The sequence below is a fragment of the Mya arenaria genome, chromosome 9 (genome assembly GCF_026914265.1).
Source record: "Mya arenaria isolate MELC-2E11 chromosome 9, ASM2691426v1".
Lineage (NCBI taxonomy): Eukaryota > Metazoa > Mollusca > Bivalvia > Myida > Myidae > Mya > Mya arenaria.
Genome location: NC_069130.1, coordinates 13164125 through 13182640, shown reverse-complemented (window position 1 = coordinate 13182640; position 18516 = coordinate 13164125). Strand labels below are relative to the sequence as shown.

Here is an 18516-nt window from a genome sequence, read left to right as displayed (position 1 = left end):
TTTTTTTGTACACATCATTTTCAAATGATACCAAAATATTATGGAGTCACCAGGCATTGTAAGTTGGACTCCATTCAGTGATTTTTTGGTGCAATTTACTGCCTTCTAAAGCCTGTTTCCCCTTGCTTAAAAATTGTACATTTTTCCCAAACAATTATATTTTTTTCCCAATTTGATGAATGAAGAATACATTAATGAATAAAAAAGTAATGAATTTCTTGAAAAAATAAACAAAATCTTGACAGTAATAACTCTATCACAGCATAATGTATGCATAAAAAATTGAAAACGTATATTTGCCATTATATTAGCTATTTTGGCCTGATTTTGCATTTTTCCAAAAGTCGACTTTTTTCCCCAATTTGCAAGGAACAGGCAGTAAAAATACTTTTAAAAAATCACTGCCATTAGTAAATAACACCAAAGCGCTGATTTTGGATTTTTTATTTGCATGGTCATATTTTACAAAGAACTTGATATCCAACAATACAGTCTTTAACAGGAATGACTTTTTTGAATGATCAATGTTACACAACAATAACATTCTGTATTTTTATATTTTAACAATGTTAGTCAGACAAGACATTGCTTTACGAAAGCAGGATCCCATATCTATCAATACAAAAACATTACTGATAAGAATGTAATAAATATTTCCAATTCATCATCTTTGAAAGCAATATTCCTAATACAACTAACACAAGCACAAATAGCGGCTAAGCCATAATGGAACTATATTGAATAGTTTGTAAACAATGGTTGAACAACAAGAAAAACATGCAAAGGAATGAACACAACATACCATATTTTGTGACTGAACAAAAAGCATATTGGTATCAAAGTTTCTGCAACAGTGTCCATGAGGCAACATAGCCCACAATGCAACAGAGCCCAGAGCCCATAACACAACAAAACCCATGATGCAACTGAGCCTATAATGCAACAGAGCCCAAAATGTAACAGCCCATAATGCAACACAGCCCAGAGCCCATAATGCAACATAGCCCATTATGCAACAAAGCCCATAATACAACAGAGAGCCCATAAGGCTATAGAGGCCATAGAGACCCTCATGCAACAGAGCCAATGATGCAACATAGCACCTGATGCAACATAGCTCATAACACAACAGAGCCCATGAAGTCCATCATGCATTAGAGCCCATGAAGTCCATAATTCAACAGAGCCCATTAAGCCCATAAAGCAACAGAGCCAGTAATGCAACATTGCCCATAACTTGCGTTACAAAAGTGCTGCAGAGAAAACAAATATTTGTCTGTTGTTTTTTGCAAAGAAGGCATGATGAAACAATTATTAAAGCCTGAGTCATCGGTCCTGCTATACATGTGCATATTTTTTTTTTTACAATACATATCTGATTGTACGGCGTTTTATTTGCACATCTTGAACATTTTTAGAATAATGGCCCAGGGTCAAGTTTTTATAGGACGAAGATGATTTATTTCCAGAAGAGCTAATAAATGACTTCACTTTTCTAATCATATATATATACATGTAGTGTCAATGATTGTGAAACTGAAGTTGTTAACGGAGTACATTTACCCAAGTTATCTTCTCAATAAACTTAATGGCAAGGTAATACAAATATTTCTTAACAATTTTACAACATAATAACAAACACTATCAAAAACAATAGTCATTCAAACTTAAACATTTTTTCTCAATCGCATGTAATTCAACATTTTTCTTTAAAGAAAAACCCTCAGACAGCAATTACACCACAATTGTTATCATTAAGGTTTAAAACCCAAAACAAAACGAACAGTTATCACATCACCTATTTTTACAAAGAACAATATCAAGTCAAGTTTTATTATTAAGTTCTTGATACTTTTTCTCCATCTGTTTTTGCCTATGCGGCTTGCTTTGGCTATGTTGAGCAAACTGGATTTCAGTGTTCATTGTGACGTCACACATGGGGCAGTAGAACTTGCCGCTTGGTGTACGAAAATTGCTGTAGTCTATGTTGGGTCTTGTGCGTGGTTGGTACGAGATCTCACCTGGGTTCTTGTTCCAACCCCCTAGCAAAACAAGTCAGGACTTTTGTCAATTATTACATGAACAGTATCCGAGAATAATTTGATTATTACCATAACTATTTTTCATGCTTTACAATCAATAACCATGGCAAGACTGACAAAATTGGCTTAGAAGTCAGTATGTAAGTTTTGGGCTGTAAAACTTTCCATGTTTATGGAATTGTTTGATACTTTCTAAACTTTAAAATGGCTTTACATCTGTTTTAATACTTTGGATTTTCGCCAGAAAAAGAAATTGCACTTTAGAACATTAGAGAACACAGTCAACTGTTCCATGCTGACCTAAACACATTACTTTTCTTGCGCCAAGCCTTCATGTCTAGCTAATTATATAATGAAAATGCAATATGACTCTCAGATGATGTTATAGTCTTTTCCCTCTCCTTTGTATTGCTTCTGTCTCCTTTTCTGATTCTTAGAGAGAGGTCTCTCTTCGTTTTCGTTGATAATTTCAATCGGTGTAGGATTGTCTCCAAAAAAACCATCTGGACCTTCAAATCTCTTGGTAAAAGCCTCGTTTTTTGTTGGTTCCTTATAAGGTTTGACAACAAAGCCGTCCGGTACACGCTGACCTATAAGATAGAGAAAATGACCTGTTTGGAAACCTGGATCACTGGTAGTTTTAATTGATGCTAAAAAATACACAAGCACAAAAAATTCATACCATGTCGTAACTGTTCACTTACAAACAAAAAACAGAACTTGAGCTATCTCTCAGTGATAAGAAATTGATATTAGAAGAATGTTACAAAATTATGAAAAATTGGACTTTACAGTCAATTTCAAAATCAGACGCTAAAGCCAGTTTTAAAATCAGACACTAAAGTCAATTTCAAAATCAGACATTAAAGTCAATTTCAAAATCAGACAATAAAGTCAATTTCAAAATCAGAAACTAAAGTCAATTTATGTATTTTTTATAATCACTACTCTTCAACATTTATTTAGGAAAATTCTAAATGTTTAATACTTGAAGAATTTCATTTGAATTGAGCTAAAAGTTGTGATCCCTGTCTCTAAAAACAGGCCACCTTCTCTAGCTTAGAAAACATTTTGTAGTAATGCCATGAGATAAGTTGATTCCTCAGAAAGATTTATAAAAACAATTTGTAAACATTTCTTGGCAATAATTATGTGTATCATACTTAATCCAGAAAGGAAGGAACCTTAAATTGTTTGAATTAAAGCACTTTTGTGATTTTTTAGCATGAAATATTGTTGCCACAGAGGGAACATCAATGGTAATATGTTGTTGTCTTTTCAGTTGAAAAAGGGGCAAACCTCAGCAACTTTTATTCACAGAATTATAGGCCTTAATAGTAGACATGTGTGTTCTGTCTCTGGCGAAATGTGAACCAAGTTTCATTCAAATATCTTCAAATATTTTCTTAGTTACAGAAAAGTATCCAGTTTTGCACTGTAACAACATGGCGGACACCATGGCAAAGACAAAACCTTATCATCTTTTCTTTGAAAAAAAGCAAAAAGGAGACTAGCTAAAATTCAAATGGTAAATGAAGTAATTTTCACCAGTATTTTTTCACTCTTTAAAGAGACTCCCTCACGTTTCGTTAATAGCACTCTTTATGATATGACGAAATAAAGTGTGGGGAATCATTAGGATTGTAAAAACTAAGATACTAGCTGCAAACTTTTAACAAATGTTAATATTTGCTCAAATATTGTCTTTGAAGTCCATGAAGCATAGAAACACTTTTTAACAAATATGCTTAAAGGTTAAATAATTTATCAGTTTATGTTAGAAATCTCGTAGGTGAGTGGTTCTGTTGTCAGTTTTCTATTTTTTCTTAACCGTACTAGCTCGGGTTTGTTCCAAACTAAAACCAGGTTTTTTTAATGCTTTGTTGTTGTTTTCTGCAATTTTAGTACCAAAGAGTAAAATAATTAAAATATTAGTGTTTTCTGACGCATTATTGCTAAACATCAAATTTAACCCAAAACATGAGCGACTCCCTTTAAACCTGACAATTACAGGCATTACTTCAACATGGTATATTTCATGATTTTGATGCAATACAAGGACATCATCCTGGGAAAATAGAATCAATAATTATCAGCAATAAACCTACAAAGAAAACTAATGTCAATGTGAATAGTAAAACTTTCAAAGACAAACAACAGAAAAAAGTATGAGGGTTGACCCAAAATAGCGTATTAATCTTAAATAAATTAATTTTGCAACAGGAAAAAGTATGAGGGTTGACCCAAAATAGCGTATTTATCTTAAATAAATTTATTTTGCAATATAATATTGTTCTGAAACTGACCGAACTGAGATTGATGTAATGTTGGCCTCGACACAGCCTATTATGTCTTTCTAATCTACATCAAAAGTTTAACATTGTATGTATATATATCCTTGATATTTTCAGACATTATCTACAAAAAATCATGTTAAAACATGCTCCTAGCTTTTTATCATTTTCTCGCTATTCCATTTTCTAAAATAACAATTCTATGCTATTTTGGGATGACCCTCTTTACTGTGCATACAATCACATACAATCACATACTGATTCTTAAATGACAAGTGAAGTCACATCTTTTAGGAAATTATAAATTTCTTAAAAGCTGTCACATGACATAAGCCTGTACACTACTCTGTATCAAAGTTACATTAAAGTTTTAAATAATTGAGGTTTACAACATTTAATCACAAAAATGACATGGGATACTTTCAGAAAAAGAGCATATAAACAACAGGGTTTTTTCCCCACTAGTATATTGTACCAATAAATACTATCAAGGAGTTTGGTATTGATTTAATATTTAACAGTCAATTACAAGGGCAGACAAGGAGAATGTGGGAAAATTTGGACAATTTTAGAGCCATAATGCAATAGGTAAAAAATGATCAGGCAGGTAATGGTCATAATCAAGATATTATGCCCATGAACATTTTAACCAAGTTGGTTAAAGATTGAATGAGGAGAGATCTTTGGTAGATGCTGCCTAACTACCAGGGGTGATTCTTCAATCACCGGTTCTAAAAGCTGAGGATTGTCAATAAAAAAAAAATAGCCATGGTTCTGTCTAAGAATAAAGGATTCATGCCTACTGTTTGATAACAATGGATTCAATCATTCATGCCCAAAGACCTAAATTATATCTATTTATTTAAAGGTACTTCCTCCTTTTTTTAATGCAAATGAGCATATTTTTTTTTAAATGCACAGTAATCTGCAGTTGAAAGCTCAAAATTCTGAACTTTAGAACCCCTGTATAATACTTGAAACAATAAACCATTTACATACCGGGCCTAAGTCGAGTCCCGCCCTCGACCAACAATCCACCCTGAGGAATGATTTTATCTTCGTCTTTTCTGCCTTTATGACTAAGTAGTTTGTCCCTAGCTGCTTTTGACTTGTGTTTCTGTCCTGCAAGATGGACATTGAGTATCTCTTGTGACATCACTCGTACGTTGCAGACATCGCATAAGAATCCACCTCTGCAAAATAATAAAGGATAACTTCAATTATATTAGATACACTCTCATGAAGATAAGACATAAGGTTTAGACAAGTTTGAACTGAAATGTTTGGTGTTCTAATTTTATAATAATGATTAATATTTATATATAAATTAAAATATCCGAGTATGAGGGATTCATACCCAATATACAAAGAGGCTTAGACCCAATTTGAAAGTCATTTCTGCTTATTTAACCCTTAGGCTGCTGATGGCGATTTTAAAGGCTTTGCAAACAGCTACAACCAGACCAGACACCGAGTAACTCGGCGCCTGGTCAGGTTCCAAGCTGTTTGTCACTCAGTCAATATATCCCCAAAGTTTTAAGTAAAATGAAAGAAATTTAGAATAAACCAGACGACATTTTTGAGCAGACGACAATTTACCCAGCATGCAAAGGGTTAAGGTACTTCCTACAGTTTTTGATATGTACATGCAGTCATCGAAATTAGACTTTCAGATGAACAAGCCCGAATTCTTATACTATTGCATGGAATCATATTTTTGAACAAGCCCTGCTATATAAAATTCAGAATTTGAGCAAGCCCGGAAGACATTTTACCAGTGAAGGGCTTGCGGGCTTGTGCTCATTTCGACCACTGTACATGTTGTATATGTCAGAGCTAAAAAAAACCACAATCTTTACAACTGTACAATATTCTAAATTTAAAAGCCCTCAATCTTGATTTCAGTATTGATCTTGAATGTTAGAAGCACTAGTCGATAAAATACAAAGGTCATCACTCACAGTTCCTCCTCGGGAGCGCTGGCCATTCGTATCCGTTTTTGATGGTTTTTGCCCTTATAGTGCTGTTCAGCCTGCTGCTGTGATGAGAACTCCACACAACAAAGCTTGCAGAAATCAGAGTCCTGTAAGTTCAAGGTCACCCGTGCCTGCAGGGTAGAGGGGGCGGTAAAAAATTTGCAATTTAAAAGTTATGATGTTGTAGAGGCTGATCAAGTATGTATGTGTATACTGTAGCCTGCTTTAATTTGAAGAGGGCTTCATTTTCGCTAATTTTCACAATTCCATCTCATTGCAAATTTGAATGTAAGCTTGTTTAAAATAGTATAGATATATATAAAAATTAACATGTATTTTAGAGCAAGATATATCTTAAGCAAGGACTGATCAGAATTGTTTTGTAGTCATAACCAAACATTTGTGAATAAAGGGACCTCTTAATTAAAGCTGTATACAGTAAAATCAATCCTATGAAACCATTCATTTTCTTAATATTAGAAAGCATTAAATGTGTTTTTGCGTTGTAAAAAAACAAAGCTTTTTTTTATTACAAACTCCACCACTTCATAAAAATAAACATTCAGATTTCAATGAAATTTACCATCAAAATAAATGGTTTCACAGAACAGATTACTCAAATATCTGTCAGACAGACTTTAGAGATATTGACTCGAAACATCTTCTTTATCAACCTGGGACAGTATTCATAAAACATCATTAATCATTTCTTAACTTCATTTTCCTGAGCTAAGTATCTTACTAGTCATTTGACATAAAAGCTTAAAGCTGCACTCTCACAGATTTACTAGTTTAACAACTTTTTTAGCAAATTTTTGCGTAAATATCTGCAAACCAATGATATAAGATTGCTGACAAAAAATCTGATCGTAGTTGTTCATATTTCCGTTCGAAAATTAATGTTTCATGGCTTAAACCATTACTAACGGTTTAAGAAAAATGCAAAAAAACATTATTTTTTTTAGCTTAAATATAAAAATCTGCAATCTGATCTTTTGTCAGCAGTCTAATATAACTGGTTTCCATGGATTTTCTCAAAAATTGGCTCGTTTCAAGACAAAAAATAAAAAAGTTGTCAAAGCATTCAATCTGTGAGAATGCAGCTTTTTTTATTGATGTTATTAAATATTTACATAATTTTATTCTAAAATTACTTATACTTTTCTTTTTCTTGACAATGAAAATTTTAAGAATTTGACTTAAGTTAAGAAATGACTTAAGATGTTTTATGAGTAACAGCCCTTGTGTTTTTAACACAAAGTGTGTATATCTCATCAAATCAATGAAAATAAAGTAATTCAATATTATTCAGTTATTTTATCAAATGGTCAGTGAGATACTTAAAGAAAATGACTTAAGTTAAAAGAAAAGATGTTTTTTTATGAATACTTGCCTTGAACATGGAATTACATTTGCAGATTTTATTCTCATTTTTTCTTGTTCAAATCACGGAAAATAATATAGATGTATGTATGTGTTTCTTTCAATTATTATGTTTGAAATGGTGTTCACTAAAAATCATTAAAATGATTTAAATCAACTGACTAGAAATTTATAGTGCACATAAAACTGACAACTAAATCTACATAGATCTGTATTAAACTCCAAGATGATGGTTCAAGTTAATATTTCTAAGATAGTCCTTAATTTAGAGTTTAGATGTAGCAGTACATACTATGTAACAGACATATTTTACATCAAAGTGCAGAACTGTCAATTGTAAACTGATTGAAGACACAATGGCTTGGTATCTTATTGTAAGTTCATCAAAGCTCATGAAAGACCCAGATTTAGTTATTGACCCAGTCATGTATACATGTATACCAGTAATATAAGTTGCAGTAAAGCAAAATATACTTGAGAGATTCATTTCCTTATGTTTTTATGTAGACAAAATTTTAAAACATGAATTTGCAGTTGTGAATTTTCTTGCAAATTCTTTCACTGCACATTCATTTTGGATTTTGTCCCAAACAACGGAAAAATTATATCATGATATTAAACATAGTTTTGTTTTTTTTATAAATTTACCCTAATAAGACTTAAAAAATACTATATAAATAAACATTATAAATATATATAAATATATACGCAAATTCTGTTAATTAAACTAATTTTTTTTATTGTGTGTTTTTTATAAACACACATGTAACAATGTAAATTTTAATAACTTTGTGACTTTCTTTGAAAACCAGACAAGCTTAAATGAAAATGCTTTATATCAGAACCCGGGCTAGCTATTATAACATTGTGCTTCCATTCAGTGTACAATGTACAAGTGAGTATATTTGTTGCAAACCTGAGCGACTTTCTCATCAAGAAGTCGGTTTCTTTCTTCCTCTTCAAGCTTTTCACGCTTTAATTGCTCGTCCGACTTTGTTTCTTCATTTTTCACCTTTTCTGCGTATTTCTGCATACCTGTTGTTATGAAGTTCTTGATCTTCTTCTGATGATTTTTCCCCTGGTAATGCATTAGAGCCTGGGGCGGACCACTCATTCTCGCGTTGCAGAGCAGACAATACATGGGCTGCATCATTTTCTTCAGTGACTCCTCGGCCAGTTTTCTATGCTCAAGATTGGCACCACAGTTTTCTTCAATGTGAGCTTGAATGAAGGGCTGAACATCAACTGTTTCTTCCTCCTTTTTCTTCTTAGGAGGACTAATTTCGGATGGCTCCATTTTTCTCTTCAGTTCATTGTTTTCTCCAATATTTACCCAAGGTTTACTCTGCTGACTATCAACCTCTTTACCATTGTCTGTTTTACCATCCTTCTGAAAGCCCAATCCTCCCCTGCCCCTATTTCCCCTGAAGGAACCTCCCCTGTCACCACCTCTGCCCCTCTCAAATCCCCCTCTTCCACCCCTATTTCCGAACCCACCCCCATCTCCCCCTGACTCTCCCCAATCACCCTTTCCTCCCCCTCCACTAAAATCTCCTCCCCTCCCTCTTCCACCAAATCCGCCTCTCCCCCTTCCCCTATCAAACCCACCCCTGCCTCTCCCTCCGGCATCATCAAATCCTCTACCCCTAGATCCTCTTTCAAATCCCCCTGAATCATTATTATCCCATCCCCCTCTACCACCGCCTCCCCCTCTCATATTCCCCCTAAATCCCCCTCGCCCTCCCCTATCTTGGTAATTATTCCCCCCAGATCCCCCTCGCCCGAACCCTCCCCTCCCCCTGTCCGAGCCAGAAAATCCCCTACTTCCACCATCCTGTGGATTAAATCCTTTTCCTGGAACGCCAGTGTTCAAACCTGTGTAATTTCCACCCTTGTTACTTCCACTACCACTCCCCCCATATTCATTCTGTTCATATGTCTTCCCATATTCAGTTTTCTGAGACGACTGCTGACTATAGCTGCTGTTATAGCTCTTAGGCTGATTATTTCCCTGTTCATATGAGCCACTTGATTTAAACTTGTTTTGATCTGGATTGTAATAGCCTGACCCACTTCCCCCATAGCTGGACTTTCCCTGGTTGTCATACCCGCTGGATTGCTGTTGATATGAGCTGCTAGCGGCCTGATCTGCTGGTTGACTATATCCACTAGATGGCTGACTGTACCCACTGCTGCTGCCCGGACCCTGGCTATAACCACTGTTACTGTTCGGCCCCTGGGACTGGCTATATCCACTGGATGGCTGGCTATAACCACTACTACTATTCTGTCCCTGGGACTGGCTATATCCACTGGATGGCTGGCTATAACCACTGCTGCTAGCCTGCCCCTGGGACTGGCTATATCCACTGGATGGTTGGCTATAACCACTGCCCCTAGACTGTCCCTGGGACTGTGTATATCCACTGGAAGGCTGGCTATATCCACTGGATGGCTGGTTATATCCACTGGATGGCTGGCTATATCCACTGGAAGGCTGACTATAGCCACTGCTGCTAGACTGATCCTGGGACTGGCTATAGCCACTGTAAGAACCTGCTGACGGATGGCTATAGCCACTTGAAGGCTGTGAAGCTGGATCCGTACCTGAAAATAGGATTTGATCTTGAGTAATAGACTTTCAGACTTGTAATGGTTGTTTTCTTTTTTCCACACTTCTCAGTCCATAATTTCTCAATAATCCTTAAGCTAAAGTAAGTTATTTCAATTTGCTAAAATGCATACTTAAATTTGATTTTGATAAATGGAAAATGGATTATTGTATTTTTTTATATAAAAAAGATCATTCTTTATTGAAGTCTAAAAACCCTTAAAGAAGGAAACAATTCTTAAATAATACCTTAACCCTTAAGCTGCTGATGGCGATTTTAAAGGCTTTGCAAACAGCTTGGAACCAGACCAGACGCCGAGTAACTCGGCGCCTGGTCAGGTTCCAAGCTGTTTGCCACTCAGTCAATATATACCCATAGTTTTAAGTAAATTGAAAGAAATTTAGAATAAACCAGACAACATTTTTGAGCAGACGACAATTTACCCAGCATGCAAAGGGTTAATAAAAATAGTGAGCTTTGCTTGATCATGTTATAATGGAATAAAGAAGTTTTGATATATTTGGACCAGGGAAACATTTTTTTCTTGAATAATTCTTAAGCATACATGAAAATAATATTTTTCTAAATGTTATTCATAGAATTGCTATCCTTAAACCACTAATACTCAACACTAGAGGTATGTTGGTCCAAAAAACAAAAAAAGAAGGAGCTACAAATGTCTTACAAAAAGCCATCTCAAAGCCAAAAATCTTATGATCATATGAGACCAATCTACCCGTTTTTGAACATATACAAAACCAATAACCAATGAAAATACATACAATCTCTGGACAAGAACATATACTGGTACATATGCACTGCGGTTTTATAAATACTTTTGTTAAACAATTTTGTTTGTGAAAGCACACACCATGAAATGTTAGCACCAGGAGAATTGAACTGAAAGTTTATCAACAAGAAGGATTAAATAACAAACTGTTGAATAAATAAAAGGGACTAGATACCAGATGATACAATTGCAAAAAAAACAATTTTATTTGTGAAAGCACACACCATTATATAATATTATTGTTGTGTACAACGTATTTTATCTTACTTATTGATGTATCACTTACAGCACAAAAAAGTCATGTATCTTTCGCAGTTTTTGCGTATTTTCCAATTTAAAATTTACTGGGTTTGTCTACCAAGTAAAAACGAGTTAATTTCAAAATAGCTTCTGTATATGAATACATCTGTACTAATCACATGACTTTTACATGCTATAACCTGGGAAACCATTATTTTCAAAAAGGTAAACTCAGCTGAGACAGCAACAAAATATTGTTTTATTCGTGTAAAGTGATGTATTTACTATTAGCGGCCTCGTACTAGCTCGTATTGACAATTCTAGTATTATTTTGAGGAAATCATGTATTTGCTGATTTAGGGGCCATCTGGAGTCTAATCCCTTTAACATGAACCCTACATACATGCAGATCCCCACATTCAGCGAATGCATTTAACTACGGCTTTTAGCTCAAGAGTTTTGCAAGGGTGTTGATTTCTACCTTTTTAATATATATTTAGATTATAAATGCATACAAACATTAGATATTTGGCTGTTGAACCTAATATTACTTAAGTTAAAGTTAATTCCTATGTTCAAGTTCTTCACAGCATGACTTTTACCCTTTTTTACCCTTAGCACTCTGACCCTTTCCTAAAGCACCCTGTCCTTTTTAATACCTGGCTACAAGCCTTAATATACATAATACCAACCTGATTGCGATTGGTTGGTCGTGCCGTACTGTCCGTAACCTGATGTTGTCTGGATGGGTTGACCAGATGCGGGTGGGGCAGGTGTGGGGGTGCCGTATCCTTGACTACCTCCGGAATATCCAGCACCCCAGGAGCTGGACCCAGGAGTACTGGGAGGGCTTGTAGGAATCTGGCTGGGGTCAGAGGGTGGAGGTGGGGGAGGAGCTACGGTCAAACCTAAAAAAATAGTTGAACATTGGTTATGACTGGACAAAGGCTTCTAAAGTTATTGATTTAACAAGACTGATTTTAGGTAATTTCTATATATGTAATTAAAGGGTTATAAATTCATTCAAGTGACTTGAGCGAAAGGACTAGTTATTAAACTTGTCTGAATATTATGCCCATACACATACTGACCAAATTTGGTGATGACTAGGCAAATTATGCTTCTAAAGATATTCATCGGACCATAAATTTGTCACTGCCCAGCCGCTGCACCCATAGCCATAAAAAGGTGTCTGTCTATGAACAAGCATTTTAAACAAATAAATAAATACATTTAATGTACAAGTAATGTTACCTGTTACTGGTGCTGCCGGTGACTGGCCACTTACAGTACTGAAAAAATAAGACATAGAAATGATACTACTAAAGATGGATACTTCCAGTGTTAACAGATATTACATTACTAGTGACATGACATTAGTCTTGCCATATTTTGCTAAAGGATAAAAGTTCAAAAAGGCCTTGTTCTTATTCTAAACAAATACATGTAAAAGTTTGCATTACTTTTTGTACAAAAAAGCTTTTTATCAGGTTATTTTAACTGGCCAATATTTTGTTCAGAATGGCTACTCCAAAAAATAAATAAAAAGTGGTTGTTTCCAAATTCACTACCTAAACAGAATAGGGCAGGTAGGTCGAGATGTTTTTTCAGGTAAAGTTGTCACTGAATATCATTGTCATGTTTTGTCGCACAAGCACCATTTGGTCTGAATAACGTTTGAAGATGCACTATTACTCCCAAATAAGATTTACTACAATTAACAATGTTGTTCTAATATTTCAAACAAGATGAATAAATGTCGAAAACAATGGTTCTTATCAAGGATACCGAGTTTAATTTGAAAGAAATAAGCATAAAACACTGTATTTCCACCTTATGAGACTATAGTACACCACAGTAATTCTTTTAGCATTCACCAATCATTTAATATCTTTGCGCTTTCTGATAGTGAATAAACGGTGACAATCTTGTTTATATATCAGTAAGTAATATTTTCCATAAATGCATCATTTAGTAAGTAGTTAAAGGATTATCAGTCAAAATTGATGTGTGTTAAACATGTGTATGTATTGATTTCAGTGTGTCACTTTAACAATAACAAGAGCTGTCACAGAGACAGCGCGCTCGACTATTCTGCCGCTTTTCAGTGTAAGGAGTGAAGTTTTGGCCAAACATGCATGGATCACTGTTAGATTACATTTCAATGCAATACATGATGTGCTGTGATATTAACATTAATGTGCTAACATGCAAGACCTTAACCAGTATTTCTAAGTCGCATAATAAAGGGGCAAAAATGATATAATATGAAAGATAGAGTTATCTAACTTGATTGAATAAGAAGGTTAAATGCCTGGGAGCCTGTGTGTAAAGTTTCAATGCAATACATGATGTATTAGCTGAGGTATTGACTTAAAAGTGGTTACATGCAAAACCTTAACCAAATTTTCTATGTCCAATAATAAAGGGCAATTATTTGCATTCAATGCAAACTACAGTTATCTAACTTGGTTAATCAAGTAGGTTGGATGGTTGTGTACCATTGTATAAAGTCTCAATGCAATACCTCAAGTAGTTGCTGATATATTAACCTATGTGTGCTTGCACGCAAAACCTTAACCAAGGTGTCACGCCAATGCCGACAAACTTTTTAGTATGCCTAAGAAGGGTAAACCTATGTCTCTTGTCAAGATTTTTTTGCTAATTTCATGGCTTACCTCCTTGTCTTCTTAATTTATCTTTTAAATTTCTTGATCATGAATACATGTACCGTATATATAATTCAATCCTGTTTTCTTCTTCAATGCTTTTCGGTGGAAAATCGCGTGTTATCAGTGAAATAACAACAGTTATAATATAAGTTTTATATTTCAATACAAACTAAGAAGTGAAAATAACACCTTAAAGAAGAGCTTCAATAGTAGTTACTTCCCTCTGATCAAAACTATGTACCCTACTTTTGAATCAGCAAATTATAAAAGACATTTAAATGATATTAAAAAAAGATTGCATGCGCTTACTTTTATTAAATGAACATAAGTAACAGTTCATTATGGAAATGATTATTCCATGTTTTCTTGAAGCCGAGTGCTCAAATTTGATTTAAATACAAGCCCAGCACTAAGCATCAACCACACACATCTAGATGTTTTATTGCTGATCTGATATGTGATTCTAACCTCTGTGATGTAGCTGCTGAACTTCCTGCTGCTGCTGTTGCTGTCGTTGTTCCTGGCTGAGTGTAGTAGTTGTAGTAACTGTCGTAACTTCCTGGTGTCTGACTGTACCCACTGTAATCTTTAGAATACAAATAAAGAATAGAAATATTTTTTTATAGTTCTGTCAAAATTTTGTTATAGTTCTGTCAAAATTTTGAAACAGTCAGTTGTGACAATTTTTTACAACCTGTCTACATGTATGCAGATTAAGGTTATAATATTCACAGCTTTTGATAGATTACAGGACTCCATTGCTTAATTTAACATTATAGAAATATCATAGTTCCTCCATCATTATATACTTACTGGAATAACCATCATAGGTGCTGTAGCCTGCCTGTGCGTAGTTGTAGCTGGAGTAATCATATCCTGTACTGCCTGTCGCTGCTTGTGTGTATGGGTAAGCTTGGCTGTAGTCTGAAGTAGTGGAACCAGTAAATCAATGTGAAGTAGTCACTAAGTCAGAGATATGATTGTTTTGACTTTAAAAAATAATAATCTTGGAACGAGCCAATTTTTGCGAAAATCCATAAAAAAAAACCTGTTAAATAAGACTGCTGACAAAAAATTAGATCGCAGATTTTTATATTTCAGTTCAAAAATTGATCTTTTATGCATTTTTCTTGCCATAAAACATTAATTTTCGAACAGAAATATGAAGATCTATGATCAGATTTTTTGTCAGCAATCTTATATTATTGGTTTGCAGATGTTTACGCAAAAATTTGCTCTTTCCAAGACAAAAAATAAAAAATGGTAAATCTGTGAGAGTGCAGCTTTAAAGGGTTGGAACCCTTTTGACAAGGGTGTTGGGTCCTCACTGCAGATCCAGGGCAGAAGTCAAACTGGCTTTTTGAAAGCGCTTTTAAGGGCTCTCCTGGCTTAAACGTTGAAGTTAACGGTCAATACTAACAACAAAATAATGTAAGCACCATTTTTTATTGTTAATTTTTGGCTCAGCATATCCACAAACAAATCACTTTCCTGGGAGCGGATAAATATGCATAAACTTGAAAAAATATGAGTTCTGATCGAAATTTGGTAGTCTTGGAATACCAGACTACAGCACCACAGTGGCTTGATTATATGATAATGCATGACCAGCATGACCAGAATGATTTGTTTAACCAATTAAAGTCAAGAGCAATTAACACCTGAAGTGACAAGTGATTATCGATCTGGAATCTGGCCGGTAACCATGTCAATTAACAGCACTCAAACTCAATGACCTGTTTACCCCGCCCATTATGCATATTTACGGATACCTTCAGCTTTTTCACTAAGTACGGAGGTTTTGAAAAACAACAATGCTACGATATATTTTGTTTAAGTTGTTCAATTTATATCTCGACTCAATTTAAAAACAAGAGCTGTTGTAAGACAGCGCGCTCGACTACGCTGCCTTGTCTTAAAAGTGAAAACAATGATGTAATATGTGCCTGTCAAAAGCAATAAAAAAATCAAATTAAAAAGTAAACAAGAACCCCGATCTGACAAAACTGGGTTTTTTAATGATTGGCAAAAGAGATTCAGTTTCAACTGCTTTTTTCTAATTTTTTTGTAACAGAGACCTTGGGGCCCCAAACACAATCCCATGAAAGTCCTCCGTTAACTCTTCCTACATATCACGTTTTGTCACAGTATGTCAACCATAACTAAAGTTATTTAGCACCAGCGCTGCGGGAAACAAGTGCAAGCTTACTTACAGTAAATTTTAATGAAAGTGAAAGGAGAACTTGTAAATCAGTAAATCATTGTCAGTGTACAGTTTAGCTACAATAATGAGCGATCAGGGATACTTTTTTATTATTTTGACATTTCATGTGTATCCCTGTAACGCTACAACTCTCTACCATTTAACACTGGGCGAAAGAATATATAGTAATATTATGCATCGATGTTGATTAATAATGATATAATTGTTACAAATGTACCTAACAGTGATCTTAACTGGGTTGGATTTGTCGTTAGAGTCGTTATTTTAACATAAATATACTCTGGGTCACGAAATGAGCGTAGCAGTCCACCATTTTTTTATACATGTTGATTTTTATCGAATAAATTTGTACCCATCCGTCAATGATGGTTAACCCTGTGCGCAGTCACAGTTATCCTCCCTTTTCTATGTATTGTGCAGAGCAACGCAACAGTGTTCAAAAATGGTGATACCTAATCATCATCATCATCATCATCATCATCATCATCATCATCACAAACATCATCATCGTCAACTTCTCCCAACTTGACCCATCAAACACGTTAGCGTTCAGCGCATTGAAATGGTTGCATTTTAATAGTGTTATTTAACCGAGCCTATTAACGACCAAAATATTCGAAATCCTCTACCCCGTTTCATACATGTACACAACCTGTCAGATTTGACCTAGATTTACAGATTAATGGATACAATCGATGCATGTAAGTGCATTATGGTATCTGAACATGTTTTTTTGGCATAAAGACATAAATAAATGTGTGTTTGATAGTAGGCAATGATATTTTCGTAGAAATTTGAATTTATAACAAAGATAATTTAAAAATTGTGGCCGGGAGGATCCTCTGCGCAAGGCCCGTTTGCTACTTTTTGCTGGGATGGTGGACGTCACCAGTCTGCCATAGTCTAAAAATTGTCAAAAGACTGGTTGACGGCCATTTAGGTGGACTAGTGTACAGTTAATTTCTAAAACAGAACAGTACTGTACAACAAAGCATGTGTTCTCACGATGGTGCAGTAAAGCAAGTTGCAAAACTCTTGGGAGAGCTACAGTACACCCCAGACCAAAACACCTGTGTCCATACTCTCCATGACGGATGGTTTGGATATATGATTTGGTCACGATATAAGAGTTATTTTTCACCTGACAGTTGTCTCATCTTCTATGGACATATTTCAGGGATTGTTAAAAATCTCAAATGAAGTGTGCATATGTGCCTTATTAGGACATAAAGTGGCCAAAGACGGCTAAGTCACTAATTCGACACCAACAACACTGGCAGAACAATTCGACGCCAACTTTCAATTATACGCAATAGTGCGTACAATATAATGTTTACCTTATGCATTTAATTGCAGTTATGGTTGTTTAAGTCACATAGCACTTACCATAACTGCCGGGAGCTTGTTGCTGTGACATTCTTGCAAGATTTGTATAGAAATTATTCAACACATTTTTTCCCAATGGCAGCCATTTTACAAATAGACAAAACGTCTAGCTATAGAACGGGTCGTTCATCGACAAGGACGACTTTCTAGTTGCTGGTCTTCAGATGGACGGCCAGCGACACTTCGTATTCGCGACGGAGTACCAAAACTTTGTCTTTGTTTCGCGAAACCAAACGCAGGTACATCAGGCACATTTAAGGTATATAATATGCTATGATATGATATGATTATTATGATACCGGATACGATACGATACGATACGATATTGATAATGATATCCTACAATTATTTATGTTTCCTAGTTGGCGAGCCATTCAGACGCGACGGCCAGCTTTTTTCTATACATGCGTTTATCGAGAAGGCGGATCAAATGAAGTCCCTGGCGTTTTGTCTGATGAGTAGAGACGAACAAAGGTAGACTTCGTCAGCGTCCCTGGAGTCGATTTAGGAGAGGATCGGGACAGCATCTGTCGAAGGCTATGTCGCAGATTTTGAACAAGGTATATATCAGTAGCTTACTGTATGTTCAGTGAATAGAAGGGATCTATATATATGTTTATGTTTTAAAAAAGTTTCACTCATGAATACATGTCTAAAATATATTATCAATATATTATTTTGAATTCAGCTGCATGGCAAGCAGTGCAAGACGTGTTCCCGCGGGTAGAAGTGAAGGGCTGCGCGTTCACCTGGGACCATGCCGTGAGGCGCCATGCCCAATCTGTGGGACTGACAAAAGTCTACCGAAGGAGAATTGTTGTGCACAACTTCGGCAGGATGCTACTGCCCCCCCCCCCCCCCCCCCCCCGTTTCTCCCTGCGGCCCACATCGCCCCAG

At 35.4% G+C, this 18516-nt stretch overlaps 1 protein-coding gene across 1 annotated transcript; it reads right to left on the bottom strand.

The window, feature by feature from the left end:
• Positions 1 to 429: 429 nt before the first annotated feature.
• Positions 430 to 17725, bottom strand: LOC128245751 (uncharacterized transmembrane protein DDB_G0289901-like). Its single transcript, XM_052963979.1, has 9 exons — positions 17620 to 17725; positions 14823 to 14933; positions 14478 to 14595; positions 12592 to 12629; positions 12030 to 12245; positions 8612 to 10302; positions 6298 to 6443; positions 5336 to 5529; positions 430 to 2042 (listed from the first exon to the last, which is right to left on the bottom strand). Exons 1-9 carry the CDS (start codon positions 17648 to 17650, stop codon positions 1825 to 1827), a joined length of 2763 nt encoding a protein of 920 aa, XP_052819939.1. The 5' UTR covers positions 17651 to 17725; the 3' UTR covers positions 430 to 1824.
• Positions 17726 to 18516: the final 791 nt, after the last annotated feature.

Excerpts from the sequence above, each read along its gene's own strand:
- LOC128245751 (XM_052963979.1), bottom strand. The coding sequence starts at position 17,650 with ATGTCACAGCAACAAGCTCCCGGCAGTTATG. Across the intron at positions 12,630-14,477 it reads TCAGCAGCTACATCACAGAG|TACTGTAAGTGGCCAGTCAC; the intron begins GTTAGAATCACA and ends TTATTTTTTCAG. Across the intron at positions 10,303-12,029 it reads GACCAACCAATCGCAATCAG|GTACGGATCCAGCTTCACAG; the intron begins GTTGGTATTATG and ends TCCTATTTTCAG.